This window comes from Doryrhamphus excisus, chromosome 11 (assembly GCF_030265055.1).
Source record: "Doryrhamphus excisus isolate RoL2022-K1 chromosome 11, RoL_Dexc_1.0, whole genome shotgun sequence".
In the NCBI taxonomy this organism is placed as follows: Eukaryota; Metazoa; Chordata; class Actinopteri; order Syngnathiformes; family Syngnathidae; genus Doryrhamphus; species Doryrhamphus excisus.
Window position 1 is genome coordinate 14,389,477 of NC_080476.1, and position 21,797 is coordinate 14,411,273.

Below are 21,797 nucleotides of genomic sequence, written 5' to 3' on the forward strand. Positions count from 1 at the left end.
CTAAACCAGGGGTCTCAAACACGCGGCCCGCGGGCCAAATGTGGCCCGCAGGACACGAGTTTGAGGCCCCCGCCTTGATATGAAAGTTTAATGTTAGTGCGGCCCGCGCAAGTTTGATATGGATGCTGTATGGTATCATGTACCCAGAAAAAATGATTACGTTTGATTAATGTTCATGTTAAAGGTTAAATAACTGTTAATAGTTATCTTCCCTATTCGTGTGGAAGTGGTAAGTTTTAGGCTATTTAAGTTTAAAGGAAATAACTTGACGGCTACCGTTTAGGTCGCTAGCTCTCTAGTTTGCGAGTTAGCATGTGTCTCAAGACCCTGCAGTTGCGCAATATGTTGTAAATAAAAAGAGTATAAATGTGACTATAGTCGTGTTTTGTCATGTCTACAGGGCTCTAATAATGCTTTGTTCATTTTAATCTGAAAAAAATAATTTGTCTACCCACCAACTATATGTGGTTTCTTAAGTTTTTATTATTTGCTGTTTTATTATTATTATTATTATTATATTTATTTATTAATGATTGATCGATTTTCTCTATTCTTGATTTGTTTATTTTTCATCTTATTTTGTGCAGAAAAATAAAAATTAAGATATTAGAGAACAGTGGAATGTTTTATCAGAGCTTTTATTGTAGAAAATCGGAACCAAAGCACTGAAAAAGTGCGTTTTTTGGGTTTTTTTTTTGGAAAACCTGATGTGGCCCAGTCTCACCCAGACCCTAACTCCAGTGGCCCCCAAGTAATCACAGCCAATCACAGGGCACATATAGACAAACCACCATTCACACTCACATTCATACCTATGGACAATTTGGAGTCGCTAATTAACCTAGCATGTTTTTGGAATTTATCTTCTGATAATATGTAACTAATATGATAACATTATCATATAAGAGACTTACCTTTGAAAAGATGTTTCCCGTGCTACTGGAGAGACTTTTGAGGAGTTCAATCAGAGACGAGAAGCTCTTGAGCAGCAGACAGTGAGGAATGTCCAAAGAGCAAAGTTCCAGGAGGAAAACCAGCTACCGGAGCAAATGTTCATTCATTCATTCATCATCGTTGTCGTCGTCGACTCAAATACGGTTGTACAAGCGAGAGAATTACCAGCTGTCTGAAGACCGTGGCAAAGATGGAGTCGCCTAGTTTGTTGGTGATCTCGGTGCCGGTGTATTTCTCCAGCAGGGAACCGAGGATGCCTTTAATACTGGTCAAGAACAGGTTCACATCTGTGAAGACAGCAGGATGAAAACAACATTGGAGATGTTACTGTTATTTTTTATTTGATCCTATTTTGTGCTGTACTGTTTATAAATGTGTCTGCAGCAAGAAAGTAGGATGGATCGTCTATCAATTGAAGATTAGACACATGCAATCCAGAAAATGATATGTAAATGTTACACTAATAAATTGACAATAAAAGCACAAATACTGTGGATTTCAGAATCAATTAAGTCTGTAAAATTAAATAATAATATTTTAAAAAATCCAAAAATTGTTAACTATAATGATGGAAATAGTAATATTAATGATCATTATAATGATGGTAATAATGATAAAAATCACAACAATAATGATAATAATGATAATGATAAGGGCGGCACGGCGGTCGAGTGGTTAGCACGCAGGCCTCGGGCATCTCTGTGTGGAGTTTGCATGTTCTCCCCGTGCATGCGTGGGTTTTCTCCGGGTACTCCGGTTTCCTCCCACATTCCAAAAACATGCTAGGTTAATTAGCGACTCCAAATTGTCCATAGGTATGAATGTGAGTGTGAATGGTTGTTTGTCTATATGTGCCCTGTGATTGGCCGGCCAATCACAGGGCACATCAAAGACAGGATAGGCTCCAGCACCCCTCCAGCGGTAGAAAATGAATGAATGAATGAATGAAAATGATAATAACAATAATAATATTACAATGATAATAATAATGGAAAAACAAGACAGTGGCATGAACATGATTATATCTTGCAAAAAGGGGTAGGCATTTATATAAGCTTTTGCTTCAGCCTACTCCTTTTGGGCTTGTCATCAGAGAGCTGAATACAAATGTAAATAATAAATGCACTGTAATGTTTCATATATTTGCCCGAATAAATAAATAAATAAAAAAGAAGCAAAGGCAATATGTCTCACATTGTAATAGCATGTCTCTGGCCAGCTCCATGGTAGCAGCGGTGGAGGTGGTTCCTTTGAGTTGGAGGTAGCACCAAGAGAGGAGGCTACCTTGCAGAGCCCAGAACAAGGACAGCATCACTGTTCTACTGGATCCACCGCTCTCATCCACCATCATAACTTCACACTGGAGATTTAAAAAAAAAAAAAAAGGTAGAATGCAACAACTCACCTTCTTTACAATACCATCCATCCATCCATCCAAATGTGGCCCCCGCCTTGATATGAAAGTTTAATGTTAGTGCGGCCCCGCGCAAGTTTGATATGGATGCTGTATGGTATCATGTACCCAGAAAAAATTATTACGTTTGATTAATGTTCATGTTAAAGGTTAAATAACTGTTAATAGTTATCCTCCCTATCCGTGTGGAAGTGGTAAGTTTTAGGCTATTTAAGTTTAAAGGAAATAACTTGACGGCTACCGTTTAGGTCGCTAGCTCTCTAGTTTGCGAGTTAGCATGTGTCTCAAGACCCTGCAGTTGCGCAATATGTTGTAAATAAAAAGAGTATAAATGTGACTATAGTCGTGTTTTGTCATGTCTACAGGGCTCTAATAATGCTTTGTTCATTTTAATCTGAAAAAAATAATTTGTCTACCCACCAACTATATGTGGTTTCTTAAGTTTTTATTATTTGCCGTTTTATTATTATTATTATTATTATATTTATTTATTACTGATTGATTTTCTTTATTCTTGATTTGTTTTTCATCTTATTTTGTGTAGAAAAATAAAAAGTAAGATATTTGAGAACAGTGGAATGTTTTATCACAGCTTTTCTTGTAGAAAATCGAAACCAAAGCAAAGTTTATTCATTTTTCTGTTTTTAATAAATACGTTTTTTTTTTTTTTTTTTTGGAAAACCTGATGCAGCCCAGTCTCGCCCAGACCCAAGCTCCAGTGGCCCCCAAGTAAATTGAGTTTGAGACCCCTGTCTTAGGGTGAGTCCAGCTACCCTATGGAGGAAACTCATTTCAGCCACCTGTATCCGCCATCCGTGGGAACATAGATCGGCCGCTAAATTGAGAGCTTTACTAGCTATACTTGCAGGACTTGCCGTGACCTCACCACAACCGCAACACGTCATAATGTGCCAGTGATCTCACCTCTCGTGTTGCCACCTGCAGCAGCGTCTCCATTACTGCCAGACTTGGGTGGATGTCGAAGTCTGCGTGGGCGCCTTTAGGCGGGAGGAGCAGAAGGCCACTCGGATCCTGGTCACTAAATGTAGAAACACGTGCACGTCATACGTGAGGGTGCCATGTGCTGGCATCCTTGTAGCAGACATACCTGAAGTAATTACACAGTGACTCAAACGTCACTTTGATTGACGGCAGCTGATCTTCTGTGATATTTTTCTGCAAGAAAACGACATCCTGTACACAAAAGTCGATTTCATGCAGAAATATGTAAACATACCATCATGTTGAAGAGTCTGTCCCGCCTGATGTGCTTATCGGGGAAGAAGACGGCCGCTCCAATAAGAATGGCCGTCACGGCCTCCTTGCGTAAGGCTTTTTCCACTAATGTCTCCCCCTCAGGCTCATTCACGACTGAAACAAGTGTTGACATGTTACCGCTAATCTCCATTTTTTACCCCCCATGAATCTACTTATTGGTGTCCATGGATGATAGGTCTATGGTTCATACTGTGGCAGAGGTGAGAGTAAAGCTCCTGAACGGCCCTGACAGAATCAGTGACAGGCTCGGATGCGGACGCTCCGTCTGCCGCCGGGTCAACCGATGCTCCGCTGGCCTCGGCGGGCCGAGGTGGCAAAGGGCTGGGCAGCATGGGGAAACAGTTCTGCAGTAACTGGAGGAGATGGATTCGACTCCTCGACACCTCTTCTCCCTCACTGATGGAAAGCCAAACGCACATTTGCAGTGAGAGACCCACCCCATACTGTAGCAATGCACGTACAATAAAACTAAAAAAGATCAACAATACTCACATCACCATCAGTTTACTGTAGAAGCTCCAGAAGAGATCCAGGTTAAGCCCAGTGAAGTCCAGAAGATACTTTAACTTTAAGTGAGAGGTATCCTGTCGGAAAAAGAGTCCAAAAATCTAAATGGCACAAACCTTTGGCCCCAAGATTTGTAGGGGCCCCCCTTGGTTTTAAAGTACATTTTACTGTTTTTGTCTTAGTTCACATGCTTAAAACCACATCAAAATGCATCATCTTCCATGATATATAATATAATATGATATAATATAATATAATATAATATAATATAATATGATATGATATGATATGATATGATATGATATGATATGATATGATATGATATGATATGATATGATATGATATGATATGATATGATATGATATGATATGATATGATATGATATGATATGATATAATATAATATAATATAATATAATATAATATAATATAATATAATATAATATAATATAATATAATATAATATAATTACCAAATCCTGCGTAAGCTGTTGAATGAAGAACAAGGTTTTGTTCAGAAGACAAAGGCCAGTGACTGCATCGTGTTTGCTGTGCTCTCTCTCAGAGCTGAGGTCGTCAAGGTCCCCCAGCTTCTCGGTTTCAACGCAGGAGTAGCCGCTGAAGCTGAGAGACTGCACACCGAGGCGCTCAGCGGTGTCCTGCCTGGTGCACAGGAACTTTACCATCAGAAACTGAAACCAGAACAGAGACACGAGTCAAGAGTGAAAACCATACCGTGCTGGGGTTGTCAAAAGACGAGGTGATCGGGTCTACAAAACATTGTCTTTTAAAGTAAAATCAAACAATCAAACAAACAAACAACCCAGATTAGGCACAGCAAAAGTTATATTTTGATTGAGGTAAGAAATGTACTGTAATGTTTCATATATTTGCCCAAATAAAAAAAATAAATAAAAAAAATGACAAAATAGGACTGGACAAACTTTTTTTTTTATTTAACTAAGTCACAAAACAATGCAGATGTGTTTTGAAATGTTTATTCTCCCGTAAATTGATGCTAAGCGATATTATTGTCAGCATTTTTTTTAGACCAAATAAACCACTGGTCTTTAAAACATATGCAGCATTTCTTGAAATGCTAGTATTTCAACTATTGGATGCAGTACTGTCTGAAATGAACGTGTGATAGATCCTCACCCTATATCTCTTAGGGCAGGGGTTTCAAACACGCGGCCCACGGGCCAAATGTGGCCCGCAGGACACTAGTTTGAGGCCCCCGCCTTGATATGAAAGTTTAATGTCAGTGCGGCCCGCACAAGTTTGATATGGATGCTGTATGGTATCATGTACCCAGAAAAAATTATTACGTTTGATTAATGTTCATGTTAAAGGTTAAATAACTGTTAATAGTTATCCCCCCTATCCGTGTGGAAGTGGTAAGTTTTTGGCTATTTAAGTTTAAAGGAAATAACTTGAAGGCTACCGTTTAGGTCGCTAGCTCTCTAGTTTGCGAGTTAGCATGTGTCGCAAGAGCCTGCAGTTGCGTAATATGTTGTAAATAAAAAGAGTATAAATGTGACTATAGTCGTGTTTTGTCATGTCTACAGGGCTCTAATAATGCTTTGTTCATTTTAATCTGAAAAAAATAATTTGTCTACCCACCAACTATATGTGGTTTCTTAAGTGTTTATTATTTGCCGTTTTATTATTATTATTATATTTATTTATTACTGATTGATTGATTTTCTTTATTCTTGTTTAATTATTTTTCATCTTATTTAGTGCAGAGCTTTATCAGAGCTTTTATTGTAGAAAATGGGAACCAAAGCAATGAAAAAGTTTGTATATTTTTCTGTTTTTAATAAATGTGTTTTTTGTTTTTTTTTTTGAAAACCTGATGCGGCCCAGCCTTGCCCAGACCCTAGCTCCAGTGGCCCCCAGGTAAATTGAGTTTGAGACCCCTGCACTAAGTAGTTCAGTTCTCCTTTTCAAATTATTTGTCGGGTTATACTGCGTTGTGTTGGTTTGACATCACAAGACTGCCACCAACACTCAGGGAGAAAAGATGGCCGACGTTACACTTCACTGTGTTATGGAGTCACCTAGTTGAGGACATAACGTGTAAGGGTGTGAAAGGTGAAAGGACGTGTGCGAAGAAAACAAGGCAATGAGTTGTGCGAGTTGACGTAGAATGTACCTTTGCGACACGACACTGCTGCAGCTTGATCTCCACATCATTCCAGTCCTCCTCCACCTCAAACCAACCAATGGGATCATCCTCGGACACTGCTGGAATCCTCAAGCTGTAGGTCAAGTGACAGGATGGTGTGTCAGCTTTCACTCAGGGGGTATCCACAGTCCAGACATAAACACTAACGTCTTTAACACAGCATGTATATAGGTAGTCCTCTGGTGTCGTGCCGGTTCCGTTCCCAGACTTTTGGTCTGGCTCGGTCTGCTCTTATACCGTAAATGCCGGTTGTATAAGGCGCACTAAATTTAGAAGAAATTATGATTGAGTCTGACTCACGGTGTCATCTTACAAACAACATTAAATTCATCACACAGCAACCTAGCAGCAAATGAATGAATGGTGAGGCAATGCTGCCTCTGTCCACCAGAGGGTGCCAGAGGAACAAGAAACTCAGACCCTAGAGCAGCGTTTTTCAACCTTTTTTGAGCCACGGCACGTTTTTTTACGTCGGAAACATTTTGCGGCAGACCAATAACCAACATTATTTGCTTCTTTCAGCTTTTTCCTGATTACGGACTCGCCACAGCAGATCCTTTTGATCCGCATACTAATTTAACCAAGAATGTTACAAAATGTCACCACTACCTCTCATGTGCATCACTAAGTCTATTAGAAGAACGAGGCAATCATAATATTTGCAGAAAATTATTAATATATGTTAATTAAAAAAGTGATATTTAATAATTCCTCACGGCACACTTTGTTGAAAATCACTGCCCTAGAGGGAGGTTGACGTCATTGCAGAGCTCCAATTAAAGCATTGTCGAGACGCAAAGCATTAAGTAAAGCTTTTGAATATTAAGTTATTGTGTGATGAATTTAGTGTTCGTAGCAAGGTGACCCAGTGAGTCAGACAGTTGTTATACTGTTATAGTATATAACGACATCCTGTGATTTCCAGTGGGTTGACAAGCTAGTGGTGAGTCCACTGGTAGCTCGTGATTGGCTGATTGTCCTCAAAGACACGCCACCGCGAACGGCACACAGTATTGAAACAATTAGCATTAGTTCTGAAGCAAAAGCTTACTTGTCTTGTACAAAGTCTTTGTAGTCCCGGTAGTCCCACGCGTCATACTTGCTGAACCTCTTGAAGTGTTTTTCTGCGTCAAACGGTTCTTCGTCCTTGTAGGCAAACACCAAGCCACATTTCGCTCCAATGGCCCCTTTTCGCACCTTAACCAAAAAACACAGAGAACAGATTTCCTATTATGTGAGTGCTACCAAATCCACATCAACAGGAGCATCAGGATACTCACATTGATCTTCATTTGAGTGACCTGAAAATTGGTGTGGTCCTCGGTAGACAGGATCACGCTGGCTTTCTTCTTGCCACTTTCGGTGAGAAAACCTTCAGAAGAACAATTGTGTGGTTGGAACTTCAGGGTTTGGTCATGATGATGCAAAATATATTTTCTAGGGCTGTCAAAAATAGCGCTTTAAGGGCAGTAACTAATTTATTTCATTACTTAAGGTAACATTTGTAACAATATTAATGCATGCTTTATTCTGACCTGAACACAATAGCAGTGCAATTTCAACACCGTCTATGTATCACTGACTCACAAACATGCCACTAGTCCTCCTCGGAACAACACTTCCTCATTGTCACTGGACAACAGCGAGGTGCATTCAGGGGCAATCGGAACAACAACACACAACAAAGTCTTTATTGTGCGTGTATGTGTGGGGTAAATAAATAGAAATACAAAAGGGAAACAGCGAGTGGATTTTCTTATCACTCACTAGCATAACTCATAACTCGAACTCGTGTTCGACTTAAAAAACGAGATGGTGTATTTGCATTATTTAAAAAAAAATAATAATAAATAAACAAAAAAAACTTAAACTGAATTATGGAAAGCAGGAAGTGAACAAATGTAACAGTTACTGATTGTAAAAGTACCAGATGGAGGGGTAGGATTTAATAAGCTTTGCTTCTTCTTTATCTTTTTTGTTCATAAAATACAGTAAAATGGGCATTAATTGGGAAATTAATGGGAATTAATTGTGATTAATTTGATTACAATTTTGACTAAATCATTCACACCGCTTATCCTCACGAGGGTCACGGGGGTGCTGGAGCCTACCCCAGCTGTCTTCGGGCGAGAGGCGGGGTACACCCCTGGACTGGTGGCCAGCCAATCACAGGGCACATATAGACAAACAACCATTCACACTCACATTCATACCTATGGACAATTTGGAGTCGCTAATTAACCTAGCATGTTTTGGAATGTGGGAGGAAACCGGAGTACCCGGAGAAAACCCACGCATGCACGGGGAGAACATGAGATGGCCGAGGGTGGGATTGAACTCAGGTCTCCTGCATGCTAACCACTCAACCACCGTGCACCCCCTGACTAAATCATTTGACAGTACATTTTTTCACAACATGACGCACCATCTCCAGTGGAGGATTCTGTAAACATGTTCTCTGGTCCTGATTTCTCCTCTTTACTCTTCACATCGCAGGCCTGTAAGTGCAGCTGAAGGGGTTTCCCTGCAATGACACATATCATTCAGCTGGTTATTAAAACATATATCATATGAATAAATATGTCCACATTTGACGTTTCCTGCGTGTGTATTGTATGACTTGATCAGTGACGGATCTAAATTTGTTCCAGTGAACATCCAAAGCGGCCATCAAGACACGTTACCGTTTCGATAGAGAAGCTGTAGCCTGACGGATGCCATTGAAACGATGAGGGAGGAGGCCTTGTATTCCGTCTGTAAGTGATCGCTGATGCAGGAAAGGGCTTGGAGCACTTTGGCCACACTGCCTCTGGCCAGAGCGAAGGCGAGGAGGGTCAGCTCAGCATCAGGACTCACGCAGCAGCTTCCCGGGTAAAAAGACACAAACATCGGCAGTCAATCATATACTTTATATATTTTTTTTAGATTAAAAATCAAATTGTCTCAGGTCAGCTTTTCTGAACACAAAGCATTATTCCCTTTAAGGCAGGGGTCCCCAACTGCCGGGCCGGGGACCGGTACCGGTCCGTGGCGCATTTGTTACTGGGCAGCACAAAAATATTAAATACCGCATTTACCGGACTATAAGTCCCGCTTTTTTTCCTAGGTTGGCTGTTCCTGCGACTTATACTCCAGAGCGACTTATAGTCCAGAAAATACGGTAATCGAATGAAAAAAGAAACATTACCGTCCAAATACCGTAGTTTCCAGACTATAAGTCACACTTTTTTTCCTAGGTTGGCTGTTCCTGCGACTTATACTCCAGAGCGACTTATAAATGAAAAAAATGTTTATGTTCCATAAACACTGGACACCTTTTGTGTTCATGTTTATTTTTTGTGTAGCTGAATAACCATTGTGTTAGCATATCTTACACCTATTCAGCCTGTTCTCTATTCTTTTACTCATGTTAGAACTTGCCTTCCAAGAGGACGTAATGTCTGTTTTGGTCATAAAATAAATTACCCGCAAAAAATGCGACTTATACTCCTGTGCGACTTATGTATGTTTTTTTCTACTTAACTATGCATCTTGTGCGACTTATACTCTGGAGCGACTTATAGTCCAGAAAATATGGTAATCGACTGAAAAAAGAATCGTTACCGTCTAAATACCGTATTTTCCGGACTATAAGTCGCACTTTTTTTCCTAGGTTGGCTGTTCCTGCGACTTATACTCCAGAGCGACTTATAAATGGAAAAAAAGTCAAAAGTCAAAGACTTGGCTTCCAAGAGGACGTAATGTCTGTTTTTGGTCAAGTAGTTTGGAAAATAAATTACCCGCAAAAAATACGACTTATACTTCAGTGTGACTTATGTATGTTTTTTTCTACGGAATTATGCATTTTTGGCATTGTGCGACTTATACTCTGGAGCGACCTATAGTCCAGAAAATATGGTATATATACCATATTTTTTGACTATAAGTGGCACTTTTGTTCCTAAGTTGGCTGTTCCTGCGACTTATACTCCAGAGCGACTTATGTATGTTTTTTTTCTACCTAATTATGCTTTTTTGGCCTTGTGCGACTTATACTCTGGAGCGACTTATAGTCCAGAAAATATGGTAATCGACTGAAAAAAGAATCGTTACCGTCTAAATACCGTATTTTCCGGACTATAAGTCGCACTTTTTTTCCTAGGTTGGCTGTTCCTGCGACTTATACTCCAGAGCAACTTATAAATGAAAAAAGTGTTTATGTTCCATAAACACTGGACACCTTTTGTGTTCATGTTTATTTTTTGTGTAGCTGAATAACCATTGTGTTAGCATATCTTACACCTATTCAGCCTGTTCTCTATTCTTTTACTCATGTTAGAACTTGCCTTCCAAGAGGACGTAATGTCTGTTTTGGTCATAAAATAAATTACCCGCAAAAAATGCGACTTATACTCCTGTGCGACTTATGTATGTTTTTTTCTACTTAACTATGCATCTTGTGCGACTTATACTCTGGAGCGACTTATAGTCCAGAAAATATGGTAATCGACTGAAAAAAGAATCGTTACCGTCTAAATACCGTATTTTCCGGACTATAAGTCGCACTTTTTTTCCTAGGTTGGCTGTTCCTGCGACTTATACTCCAGAGCGACTTATAAATGGAAAAAAAGTCAAAAGTCAAAGACTTGGCTTCCAAGAGGACGTAATGTCTGTTTTTGGTCAAGTAGTTTGGAAAATAAATTACCCGCAAAAAATACGACTTATACTTCAGTGTGACTTATGTATGTTTTTTTCTACGGAATTATGCATTTTTGGCATTGTGCGACTTATACTCTGGAGCGACCTATAGTCCAGAAAATATGGTATATATACCATATTTTTTGACTATAAGTGGCACTTTTGTTCCTAAGTTGGCTGTTCCTGCGACTTATACTCCAGAGCGACTTATGTATGTTTTTTTTCTACCTAATTATGCTTTTTTGGCCTTGTGCGACTTATACTCTGGAGCGACTTATAGTCCAGAAAATATGGTAATCGACTGAAAAAAGAATCGTTACCGTCTAAATACCGTATTTTCCGGACTATAAGTCGCACTTTTTTTCCTAGGTTGGCTGTTCCTGCGACTTATACTCCAGAGCAACTTATAAATGAAAAAAGTGTTTATGTTTCATAAAGACTTGAGTAGCTGAATAACCATTGTGTTAGCATATCTTACACCTATTCAGCCTGTTCTTTTATTCTTAATTAATGTTAGAACTTGCCTTATAGTCCAGAAAATATGGTAATTTATTAACGACTCACTGTCTCCCATCACACCTAGATGGGACCATCTCGTCTCAACAAAACAAGCTCAGGCCTCCCACTGATTCAGTGGGTGGGTTATATTTTCCCTGCACTTAACATTTGCTTTTAGCCCTGTTGTGATATTTTATATTTGCTGTATTTTTCTGCCACATATTGCCGGTCCGTGAAAAAAAGACCCAAATCCCACCGGTCGGTGGTGTAAAAAAGGTTGAGGACCACTGCTTTAAGGCATATAAAATACAAAAAAAGTATTGGCAAGCTAATCGCGCCAAGGAACTGTAGGCACATTCCAACAATGAACCAGGTGAAAGTGGTGAAATGAGGTGACACCGTGCTCAAACTCAACATATCATGCAAAACATCAACAAATGAAATTCTGGTATCGCGACAACCCTGACCGATATCAGCTCTCGTTGAGTGCGTCAATGGACTTACTCTGCTATCCTCAGGAGAAATGCGTCCACCTCCTCCAGGATGTTCAAGGAGAAGAACTTGGGGAAGTCGGTGGATGACGGCGTGAGGGACAATGGTGGCATGTGTTGTAACGCTTTCCTGGGAAACACAATCAATCAGACGGCTGCATTCAACATCCAAGTTGATCGCATTCCTAAGTAGTGAACAGAAGCTAACAGCGTAGCTAATAAAGTGTAGACAAGGAAGTACTCCGCTCGACACCCAGCCGCATATTCTAACTTCCTCCATGACAAACCACAGTGTCTTACTGAGTGCTCTGAAGTACAGTCTGAGCCAGCGCAGGGTTGGTCTCCATCGAGGCGGTGACCAAGGAGGTGAGGAGAGACAAGTACCAGATGGCCGAAGCATCCGAGACGGACACCTCTTTATTCTTGGTGATCTGATAACCCAGTGTCTTCAAACCATGGATCCGTGTATCGCATCCATCGCTCAGGCACCGCTTGATGTTGATTTGGATGTCTGGGATTTGAGGAAGACACAAAGAGAGATGCCCGGATCAATTATAAGAATAATAGAATAATACTGTGTGGCCACCATACACCTAAACAAGATAAAAAATGATTGCAACCGAATGGCAGGAAGTGGTGACTCACAGGGGTGTGTGATGTTGGCGTTCTCCAAGAGGGCAACGTAGCCCGTCACGTTGCTGGGGATGCGGATATCTCTGATCTTGTGCAGGGAATGCCGATTTTTGCCCACCATGACCGAGACCAGTTGAGGCATGTAGCTGTGGTCATTGGCCGCCACAGCGATGGCAAGACGCCTCAAAACCAAGTCTGGTTTCAGTTTCAATCTGGGAAGGCAAACGGAGACAAGGTTCAGGGTTAAAACTGGTTGACTTCACATGGTAAGGAGTAGGAAGAAGCAAAGCTTATTAAATCCTACCCCTCCATCTGGTACTTTTACAATCACTAACTGTTACATTTGTTCACTTCCTGCTTTCCTAAATTTTTTTAATGATTTTTTTAATTTAAATTTTATTTTTTTATATCGCAATTTTTTTTGCTTTCCTAGAGTTTAAGTTTTTTTTATTTTTTTTTATTTTTTTTTTTAAATGTTTTGTCCCGTACCGAAGTACGAGACACATGGTCACATATTTAAGAGGAGATGCCCGTGCCTTATCCAGTGCGAGCGTGCACTGCCGTCCAACTGCCAGAACGACGATGTTTCTCCATTTGTCATCTTGTAAACATCCGCAACGTTGGACCCGCAAAAAATGCGACTTATACTCCAGTGTGACTTATGTATGTTTTTTTCTACCTAATTATGCTTTTTTGGCCTTGTGCGACTTATACTCCGGAGCGACTTATAGTCCAGAAAATAGGGTATATATACCATATTTTTTGGACTATAAGTGGCACTTTTTTTCCTAGGTTGGCTGTTCCTGCGACTTATACTCCAGAGCGACTTATAAATTAAAAAAAATATTCATGTTCCATAAACACTGGACACCTTTTGTGTTCATGTTTATTTTTTGTGTAGCTGAATAACCATTGTGTTAGCATATCTTACACCTATTCAGCCTGTTCTCTATTCTTTTATTCATGTTAGAACTTGCCTTCCAAGAGGACGTAATGTCTGTTTTGGTCAAGTAGTTAAAATAAATTACCTGCAAAAAATGCAACTTATACTCCAGTGTGACTTATGTATGTTTTTTTTCTACCTAATTATGCATTTTTGGCCTTGTGCGACTTATACTCTGGAGTGACTTATAGTCCAGAAAATGGACTATAAAATATATATATATAAAATATATATATATATACCATGTCCAAAAGGAGTAGGAAGAAGCAAAGCTTATTAAATCCTACCCCTCCACCTGGTACTTTTACAATCAGTAACTGTTACATTTGTTCACTTCCTGCTTTCCTAAAAAAAAAAAAACATTTTAATTTTTTTATATAGCAATTTTTTTTGCTTTCCTATAGTTTTTTTTTGTTATGTTTTGTCCCGTACCGAAGTACGAGACACATGGTCACATATTTAAGAAAAGATGACCGTGCCTTATCCAGTGCGAGCGTGCACTGCCGTCCGACTGCCAGAACGACGATGTTTCCCCGTTTGTCATCTTGTAAACATCCGCGACGTTGGATGATGCTTCGATGGAGCTGTAGCACTGTGTCACCACCTTGACCTTGTCCACTTCCGGGTCGCGGTCCAGCTCTGCTCTGTACTGAATATCCAGATCTGAACAAGAAGAACAAAAATGAGACACAGTAAGACTTCTTCTGAGGGTTAAGGAACAAAAAAGTCGAGTGGTAAACCCTTTTTTACCTTTTTCCTTTTGCAGTAAGAACTCGAGGAAGTCCTGGATGACGCTAGACCTCATGGTGCAGATACTGTTGTAGCCCTCCAAAATAGGGAAAGGGATGGCACTGCTGGGAATATGATTCCTGTGCAAGAATTTCAGGATCTTGAATGCATGCGAGCCTAAGCGGTCTTTGCTCTTGGAGAAAATGTCAACAAAACCTGCGGAATGAGCATGAGAAAAGCACAATATTGAAGTCCAGGTCATTTCGGTTTAATTGCGTCAAGTCGTCACATACCTGGGGTCAGGGAGCACGCCTGTAGCTGTCTGATTACATGACTCAGCTCTCCCCGTAGATTAGCTCCGTTGGAATTCTTAAGAGTGATCAGCATGCTCTCTACATCCACCACCCCGTCTCCTTCGGCATCGAACTGTCCAAAGGCCTGAGACGAAGATGGTAAATCAGGGGTGAGACACATTGGGTTAAAGAGCCTACTCCATCGCTGCCCCAACTCTCTGGAACTCTTTGCCCCGACTTTCCGACCTTCAAAAAACAACTCAAAACCCACCTGTTTAAATCCGTTTTTAATGGCTGAATGAATGTATGGAGGCTGCACGGCGGTCGAGTGGTTAGCGCGCAGACATCACACCTAGGAGAACGGAATTCAATCCCACCCTCAGCCATCTCTGTGTAGAGTTTGCATGTTCTCCCCGTGCATGAGTGGGTTTTCATCCGGGTACTCTGGTTTCCTCCCACATTCCATGACTCCAAATTGTCCATAGGTATGAATGAGAGTGTGAATGGTTGTTTGTCTCTATGTGCCCTGTGATTGGCTGGCCACCAGTCCAGGGTGTACCCCGCCTCTCTCGCCCGAAGACAGCTGGGATAGGCCCCCCGCGACCCTTGTAAGGACAACTAATGAATGTATGGATATTGTATTTTAATGCATTGTTTACTCTGTTTTTACTCAATTCTATTTTTATTTTTTTCTCTACTGTAAAGTGTTTTTGAGTACTCTGAAAAGCGCTATACAAATAAAATGTATTATTATTATTACTAAAGAACAACATACTTTCTCACGGTGCGACAAAACAAAAACACAACACATCCACAGCAAGTCAACTACTACTAATATGAGGGAGATAATAATAATAATAATAATAATAATTATTATTATTATTATTACTTGCTCACGGTGCGACAAAACAAAAACACAACACATCCACAGCAAGTCAACTACTACTAATATGAGGGAGATAATTATAATTATATTATTATTATTATTATTATTATTATTACTTGCTCACGGTGCGACAAAACAAAAACACCACACATCCACAGCAAGTCAACTACTACTAATATGAGGGAGATAATAATAATAATTGTTATTATTATTACTTGCTCACAGTGCGACAAAACAAAAACACAACACATCCACAGCCAACTACTACTAATATGTGAGAGATAAACAACAACTCAAACTCAAAACTGTCATTTCCAGACGCTCATAAGGCATGCTGGGTAGGCAGATGTGGCCCGCGGGTCGCAGTTTGCCCACCGCTGTTCTAGCTCATGTATAAATAATCATTCCAAAAAGTACACGGTGCTTTTCTAGGTACACGAGCGGGTTCCGAGTGCAGCTTTTTGGTGACATTCCAGCTCCATTTAGACTAAAGAACACTTTCACCGGTAGGACCGTTCATTCACGCCCTTTGGTTACACAAATAAGGTCAAAGTTCAAACAACACAAACCAATAAACCTGATCAGCAAAAAGTGACAAGAGCAGTTCATGGCTCTTAGTAAAATAGCCAGGCTCAATTGAGTTTTGTTTGACATTGTCAGGGGTTGTATTGACCTGGAAGTGTCTCTAGTACTGCAGTTTGGTGACCTTCTACTCAGCTGGTAAACAAATACGTCTCAGAAAGTGCCAATTATGTTGTGAATATTGATCCTCTTAGGTGTGCCTACTAAAATGCCAGCTAGTGTACGTCCTCAGGCTTCATCGTTAACTCATTAGATTTTCTGGATCTTCCACATTAGACCGTACCTCTTCACACTCGTCCCTGGGGGCGTCTCTGCTCTCCAACATCTCACAAAACTGTTCCACATTGACGGACTCTTCCCCTCGGTTGAGCCGCTCCTCCAGCCACCGGACCAGCACTCCTTCGTTCCCCGCCAGGACAGACTCCCGGATGACGACTCCCGAGTCGCTGATACGGGCCGCTGCTTCTCTTAGTTTTACTTGTTCGAAAAGGACACCGGGGCTCGGCGGTCCTCCGGTGGGCACGGCGACATTCTTGGGTGCTCTTCCGCCTCTCCCGGGACCGGTGCCTCCTCCGCCGCCTGTGGCCGCAGAGGCCGGACTGTCTTCCGCCAGAGCGGGGCTCTCCGTTTCTACGTCTTCGTCGTCGCCGCTGCCTCCTCCGCAGCCGCTCTCTGCGTTCCCCATAGCGGTTTGGATGACACTTCACCGAATTAATGTGTTCCTGCCGGCAGAAAGGCAGTTTGGGACCGATTGTAGAGGATAACACACGGCTCTCTAAGCTACACTACTACCGCATTGACGTACTGTACGTCGACTTGCCTGAAACGTCGCTGGGCTTTGCGCATGCGCGACTTCTTCTTCGATCACGGAAGCACCTGCGAGGCGGCTGACGATTTGGAGGGATGGATGCAGACGAACACGGAGAGGTGCTACCTACACCTGTACCATGCTCGGTTACGTATTAGTAGCGATATTGTCGGCGTCTATGGCGGCGATGTTTTTTCCTCGCCAGTGGTGGTTACATTTGAGAAGTAAATCAACACCGACGCGGCTCCTGAGCGGCCAGGAGTTGTCGCTGTACGACGGAAAGAAAGGAAGCGAGGGTGTTTACCTCGCCATATTAGGCCAGGTGTTTGATGTAAACAATGGCCTCAAGCACTATGGACCCGGCGGTGCTTATCATTTTATGGCAGGTAAACTCCAATTTAATGTATGATATGGAATGTTATATATATTGTACAGCAGGCTGGACTATATTCACTCACTGGAAAACATTTGGACACCCCCAGTTAGGGTTAGCATATTAGCATACTAGCATATTTGGACTTACATTGAACTGAAAATGTGGTATAGGTTTTCTGTATGGTGGAAAAAAAACTTTAAAAAAAATCACCCCCTGAAATGCTGGTGTATTTTCAGGAAAAGATTCATCGCTGGCCTTCATCACCGGAGATTTCACTGAAGACGGCTTGACAGATGATGTGTCCAGTCTGTCCCCATTGCAGATCGTGGCCTTGTTTGACTGGCTGGCCTTTTATCAGAGGACCTATCGTACTGTAGGTACGTACAATACGGTATATTTTTCATAGTTAACAGCATACAAAACCTGTTCACAAACTTTTAAATATGATTTAACACAGGGGTCTCAAACTAGTGTCCTGCGGGCCACGCATAGTTCAGTGTTAGTGCGGCCCGCGCAAGTTTGATATAGATGCTGTATGGCAGAGGTAGGGAACCTATGGCTCGGGAGCCAGGTAGGGCTCTTTTGATGACACTATCTGGCTCTCAAGCATTTCTTACCACAATAAAAATGTATTTTTGCTAACATTTTAAAGTAAACATCACAGAAATCACTGTTAAAAATAATATTCAAAATCAACAACTTTCTTATGCATTTTAATCCGTCCATCTATTTTCTACTGCAATACGGCTGACCATATCCATCTTTCCTGATGATATTTTCCAGGTCAAACACCAAAACTTGATTATTACTGGGTAATGCTGTAGTCTACCTCGGTCATTGAGATGTCAAAAAAACATGTAAATGTAAACGTTCCTCCTTTAGTCAAATAGTCACCTAGCTAAAGCTGCAGAACCAAGCCTTCTGATGAAGATGGCCAAAAGAATGAAATACGTGTACTGAATACGGTTCAAAACTATGCAGCAGCAGAAGTTGCATTAATGGCAGCAAGTATTAGATTTATTATTAGACACTGCGCTGCTCACGAAAGTGTGCTGGCCACACCCCCTTGGCGTGGGGTAGTGTGCCTGGTCTACGTAATTAGAGCCCATTATATCTAAAACTGTTGGTCTCACATAAAAATGCACACATTTTATTGCATTCAATGTTTAAAAAAATGTATATGGCTCTCACAGATACACATTTTAAAATATCTGGCCTTCATGGCTCTCTTAGCCAAAAAGGTTCCCGACCCCTGCTGTATGGTATCATGTACCCAGAAAAAAATATTATGTTTAATTAATGTTCATGTTAAAGGTTAAATAACTGTTAATAGTTATCCTCCCTATCCGTGTGGAAGTGGTAAGTTTTTGGCTATTTATGTTTAAAGGAAATAATTTGAAGGGCTACCGTTTAGGTGGCTAGCTCTCTAGTTTGCGAGTTAGCATGTGTCTCAAGACCCTGCAGTTGCGCAATATGTTGTAAATAAAGAGTATAAATGTGACTATAGTCGTGTTTTGTCATGTCTACAGGGCTCTAATAATGCTTTGTTCATTTTAATCTGAAAAAAACAATTTGTCTGCCCACCAACTATATGTGGTTTCTTAAGTTTTTATTATTTTCCATTTTATTATTATTATATTTATTTATTACTGATTGATTTTCTTTATTCTTGATTTATTTATTTTTCATCTTATTTTGTGTAAAAAAAATAAAAAGTAAGATATTTGAGAACAGTGGAATGTTTAATTTTCTTGTAGAAAATTGGAGCCAAAGCAAAGTTTTTTAATTTTTTTTGTTTTTAATAAATGCGTTTTTTTTTTTTTTTTTGGAAAACCTGATGCGGCCCAGTCTCGCCCAGACCCGAGCTCCAGTGGCCCCCAAGTAAATTGAGTTTGAGACCCCTGATTTAACATTATTAGAGCCCTTTAGACATGAACTAACACCCCTACAGTAATATATCAAGTCTGATGTTTGTGTGTTTTCGTGTGGATTTTTCAGGTTTGGTGACAGGGCGGTTCTACTCTGAAAGTGGAGAGCCCACGGAGATCCTCTTGCACGTCGAAGAGTTGCTCACAGAGGGTCGACGAATCAAAGCCGAGTCTGAGGCAGAGATGCGTCATTTCCCCGCTTGCAACTCGGAGTGGAGCTCTGCAAGGGGAGGAAGGGTCTGGTGCTCCACCAAAAGGTAAATAAATAGCAAAGCGCTGGTAGAAATAAGTTGCTAAGAGGATGTGACTGCAGTGTTGTCATCAACTTAATGTAGGGATTGTGTATTTGCACTTAAAATGACTCATAACCAATTGTAATTTACATTTTTTTACCCAAATATACAAACATTCAAAAGAAAATAGTGTGTTATATTACATGTTGAGCTATTTCAACTACTGCAAGTTTATAAACATTGTGCGGTGATAATTGTCGGTGCAGTTGCTGGAAGCCCGTTGCTGCCACTGAAACTTTTTTTTTTAAATTCCCAATGGTAAGTCATAGTTATCACATAAGTCAATATTATGAGATAAAGTCAGAATTATGACAAGTTGACATGAGAAAGTGATAATTATGAGATACAAACTGCCTTATTCACTGGAGCCATGTGTTAATAACCACCGTTGATTTAGTCACAATTGTAATCAAATTACGCCCGAATTAATTTGTAATCAAATTAATCAAAATTAATTACCATTTGCAACTGTGGTTATTAACTTCATTCATTCATTTTCTACCACTTGAAAATGTTATCAAATTAATCACAATTACCATTTGCAACTGTGGTTATTAACTTCATTGATTAATTTTCAAGTGGTAGAAAATGAATGAATGAAGTTAATTAATTACCATTAGCCATGGTCACATGACACTTGGCAATCACCTAATTATGACTTATCGTTGGCATATTTTATTGTTTCAGTAGCAGAAACAGGCGTACATATTTATGAGATTGACCTTCTCCCCCCCAAAAATTCTGTCCCATCATCAGCGGCGGAGTAGAAAGGAGCTGGAATGGTGTCCCAAGGAAACTATTTTCTCCAGGCGCTAACGGGGCCCGATGTGTCTGTGTGAAAGACGCACCAGCAGCCGAGGAGAACCCCAACCTCCAGGAATATGAAGGCTGCCCGACGTATTCCGACTCGTGCTCTTTAGTAGAAGTATTAGCGTCTTAAAAACAAGACATTCACGTGACAGTCGTGCAGCAACGTCTGAATGGGGAAGTGGTTCATGATCTTTACCATGAATTACAACCATGGTTTTTTTTTTTTTTACATGACCTTTATGTAAAGACTCCTTTTTTTTTCTAAAAGGATACACGAGGGAGAGACAGGCTAGATATCTGAGCATACAGATACGATGTGCATAAATGTGCATAAAAGATTTAACAGAGGCAAGATTTAGGTCTGTCACAATGACAATCACAAACTGCATTTAAAGTACAAAAATGGTTGCAGTGGTCAAAAATACCACACATTTATCTGTACAATTGAACAATTCTTAAAGAGGCCGCCCCCACTTGGCCGTTGATATCTGTCCATCATCTCCTAAACCGTCCGACATGTCACATGATCTCGATAAAGTGCAGCTGTTAGGCTTGGGGAAAAATGAAAGAAAGCGGAGGGGAATAACTTGGAGGCGTCGTCGTGGGGGACTGGCGTCATAACCGACCAGGGGCCTCGGGGCCAAGTCCAGATTGGAATGTATACATTTTAAAAATCATGACATCATGAAAGGCAAATTATAGTACATGCTGAGGCATAGTAAAAAATATATTTTTTGGGGGGGGGGGTCGGGGGGGGGGGGGGGTGTATACTGCAAAAGTGACTCAACAAACTTGTGCTTTGTGCTCAAGATGCAGCTCAAGTGTGACGGTGGTTATTAACTTCATTCATTCATTCATTCATTTTCAAGTGGTAGAAAATGAATGAATGAAGTTGATTTTGTCACAATTGTAATCAAATTACGCCCGAATTAATTTGTAATCAAATTAATCACAATTACCATTTGCAACTGTGGTTATTAACTTCATTCATTCATTCATTCATTCATTTTCTACCGCTGGAAAATGTAATCAAATTAATCACAATTAATTACCATTTGCAACTGTGGTTATTAACTTCATTCATTCATTCATTTTCTACCACTTGAAAATTAATTCATGAATTAATAACCACAGTTGGAAATGGTAATTTATTACAATTAATTAAATTAATAACAATTAATTACCATTTGCAGCTGTGGTTTAATTAATTAAAAACAATTACCATTTGCAACTGTGGTTATTAACTTCATTAATTTTCAAGTGGTAGAAAATGAATGAATGAAGTTAATAACCATTAATTTTCAAGTGGTAGAAAATGAATGAATGAAGTTAATAACCACAGTTGCAAATGGTAATTAATTGTGATTAATTTATTTAAAACATTTTATTACCATTTGCAACTGTGGTTATTAACTTCATTCATTCATTTTCTACCACTTGAAAATTAAGGAAGTTAATAACCACAGTTGCAAATGGTAATTAATTGTGATTAATTTGATTACAATTGT

General features: G+C 40.2%; 2 protein-coding genes across 4 annotated transcripts in view; one reads left to right on the forward strand and one right to left on the reverse strand.

Moving 5' to 3' along the window:
* The window catches only part of zzef1 (zinc finger, ZZ-type with EF hand domain 1), a 45,597-nt gene extending 28,680 nt beyond the window's left edge, over positions 1-16,917 (reverse strand). For 2 of the 3 annotated variants that reach the window (XM_058087169.1, XM_058087168.1), the window contains exons 1-21: positions 16,358-16,917; positions 14,607-14,751; positions 14,335-14,529; positions 14,064-14,247; positions 12,654-12,853; positions 12,309-12,519; positions 12,022-12,138; positions 9,027-9,205; positions 8,768-8,866; positions 7,623-7,714; positions 7,394-7,539; positions 6,310-6,415; positions 4,625-4,843; positions 4,139-4,230; positions 3,837-4,042; positions 3,606-3,739; positions 3,477-3,544; positions 3,293-3,407; positions 2,149-2,314; positions 1,120-1,241; positions 915-1,037 (exon numbers count right to left, since the gene is read on the reverse strand). In XM_058087169.1, coding sequence (XP_057943152.1) covers positions 915-1,037; positions 1,120-1,241; positions 2,149-2,314; positions 3,293-3,407; positions 3,477-3,544; positions 3,606-3,739; positions 3,837-4,042; positions 4,139-4,230; positions 4,625-4,843; positions 6,310-6,415; positions 7,394-7,539; positions 7,623-7,714; positions 8,768-8,866; positions 9,027-9,205; positions 12,022-12,138; positions 12,309-12,519; positions 12,654-12,853; positions 14,064-14,247; positions 14,335-14,529; positions 14,607-14,751; positions 16,358-16,759 — 3,321 coding nt within the window. In that variant the 5' untranslated portion in view covers positions 16,760-16,917. The other variant, XM_058087170.1, reaches the window with a different exon arrangement.
* On the forward strand, positions 16,804-21,016 carry LOC131138339 (neuferricin). The gene is made up of 4 exons (XM_058087171.1): positions 16,804-17,268; positions 17,495-17,635; positions 19,257-19,443; positions 20,236-21,016. Exons 1-4 carry the CDS (start codon positions 17,022-17,024, stop codon positions 20,417-20,419), a joined length of 759 nt encoding a protein of 252 aa, XP_057943154.1. The 5' UTR covers positions 16,804-17,021; the 3' UTR covers positions 20,420-21,016.
* Positions 21,017-21,797: the final 781 nt, after the last annotated feature.